Source organism: Tupaia chinensis, unplaced genomic scaffold, assembly GCF_000334495.1.
Source record: "Tupaia chinensis unplaced genomic scaffold, TupChi_1.0 Scaffold000688_1, whole genome shotgun sequence".
In the NCBI taxonomy this organism is placed as follows: domain Eukaryota; kingdom Metazoa; phylum Chordata; class Mammalia; order Scandentia; family Tupaiidae; genus Tupaia; species Tupaia belangeri.
Genome location: NW_006160211.1, coordinates 6,195,928 through 6,198,186, shown reverse-complemented (window position 1 = coordinate 6,198,186; position 2,259 = coordinate 6,195,928). Strand labels below are relative to the sequence as shown.

At 36.9% G+C, this 2,259-nt stretch overlaps 1 protein-coding gene across 1 annotated transcript in view; it reads right to left on the bottom strand.

Annotated features, from left to right (window-relative positions):
* Window positions 1-272: 272 nt before the first annotated feature.
* The window catches only part of LOC102485967 (RNA-binding protein 48-like), a 19,170-nt gene continuing 17,183 nt past the window's right edge, over window positions 273-2,259 (bottom strand). The window contains exon 4 of the mRNA XM_006160589.2: window positions 273-1,698. Within this exon, the coding sequence (XP_006160651.1) occupies window positions 710-1,698 (989 nt within the window). The 3' untranslated portion in view covers window positions 273-709. The remainder of the gene's footprint in view (window positions 1,699-2,259) is intronic.

Genomic DNA, 2,259 nt, shown 5'->3' with positions numbered 1-2,259 from the left:
TGCAAATTTATGGTATTGATACAATATAGTACTGTAAATGTTCTTCCTCTTCCTTACAATTTTCTTTTTTTTTTTTTTTTGCCTTAGGGTATATGCATGCACTAGAGAGAGAGACAAACAGATACAGTGAGAGGGACTTACTTTCTGCCATCAGTAGAGGTGGTTCATATTTTAAGGAATGACTTTTTTTTTCCTTCAAAGTTATTTCCTGTAGTTCCTACAAACAGGGATATTGTACCACAGAATGGAGAGTCACTCTTTTTTTTTTTTTTTTCAGCTTTGTCCTAATAGTTTATTAACTTTTCATTTTACAGAATTGTCTTAATTTCGAAGCCCTGGCATTCAGAAACATCATGACTTCTAGGTTTTGAATGGGAATCACTCAGTACTTGTATTAAAATCCAAAACAGATCCTGGCTGCCCACTTTTATTTATCTTGTGACGTTTCTGTATTTGCCTCAGTTAGTTTACATATACTATTGCGCTGTGAGAGGTAATGTTATGAGATGGGAATGATTTCTATAATACAATATTAAGTCTGAATCAAAATAAGATTAAACTATTTTAGATAAATATTTTGAATAAAATTACAAAGAGGGAATGCACATTTAAAAATACAAGCAGTAAAATCTCTTGAAGAATTAAAACAATAGTCTAAAAAATAAAAATAAATATTTTCTTTAGAAAACATTAATTGGCTGCCGGCAATCTATATTCTTCTTCTTTGTTTTAATGGACGACTTGTAGGTACATCTTCCACCTTGTCCTCTGGAGGCTTTGGCGCAGATGAACTTACCTCCTTAAGTTTATTTCTAATTAAATTTGCTGTTGTATTCAACGAGTCATCATGCATATCCACTCTAGGTGTGTCTGGTAACAGAGGCCCAGTCATAACCTCATTACCACTAAAGCCCGTTTCTACAGCTCCGAGTTTACGATCATCTTCTCTTCCTCTTTTCCGCTCTTGCAGTTGTGTTGTCCTAGGCATAAATCTGCCAACCACCTCTGACGAAGGAATAGGCTTTTGTGTGGCAGAAGAGGCCACCTGACTTTTTAAAGTGTTCATCTGTATTTTCTGCAGAGAGTTGTGGTTACATTGTTCTACTGTGTCATCATGGTGTCTATCATCCTTAGAGAAGTTTGATGGTCCGTCCACATGCTCCCCAGATGAACATGTAGATTGTGAGGAGAAATAACATAAAGGCAATTCACAAGAATAAGGGAGAGAAGGATTTGAGTTCCAAGTTGAAGTGTTCAGTGTGGCTGCACAAAATCCAGACATCTCTGAGTAAAAGTCTGGTCTAAAATCTTTCATGTCCTTATGTTCTGGAGTCAGTTTCTTCTTGGTCATGTAATAGTCTTTATTTTTAGTACTTCTTGCTATATAAGCCTTCCTTTCTTGTAGTTTTTTTCTAGTTTCTTCAACTGTCTCAAATTCCGGAGCATAGCATACATGAAGTAATCCGCCGAAGAAACTCTGTTCATCCATTTTTTTCTTGGCTGTCCTTGCACTTTGTAAGTTCACAAATTTAATAAGATAAACTTCCGTAAAGTCTTCCGCTGGGTATTCATCTAGAGGGTTATACTGTTCAATCGGACCATAGAGAGCAAACCGCTCAACTAGTTCCTTCATGGCTCCCACTGCAGGAACTCCTTGTATTAGTAAGTACCGAGATTCCAAATTGATTGTATATGGTTCTTTTTTTAATAATTACTTTATTGAACTTTATTTATTTATTTTATTACGTATGTATTCATTTTAATTTGACCAGAGAGAGACAGAGAGAGAGAGGGAAAGTGAGAAAGCAAGCCAGGACTGGAACCCCATTTAGGAGTCCAGTGCCCTTAACCACTACGCCAACTGCCAGCCCTGAGAAATCACCAGTTTTGAGACTTCATCTACTAAAAGTTTCTCAGCAGTAAATTTTACTGTCTCCTTAGATTTCTGTTCACCTTCATCCACCTTGTTCCTAAATGTCTAAAAAAGTAATACCCTCTACTAATGGGGGGTGGGAAGGGATAAAAGCAATTTCGCTCCGCGGTTGAAGTAGGAGGAGCTGATCTCCAAGTTTGACATACTCTTGAGAACTAGCAAATTTCACCTGATTTCTAACATCAGCACCGAGGAACCATCCTGCCAGGCCCCCTTGACTGAACTATAACCACAGACAGAGGCATCAGCTAATTCTTAGTATTTCTTCTGAAAATTTTTTTTTTTTTTTTTTTTTTTTGTTTTTTGCCAAGGGGCACATCCACTTT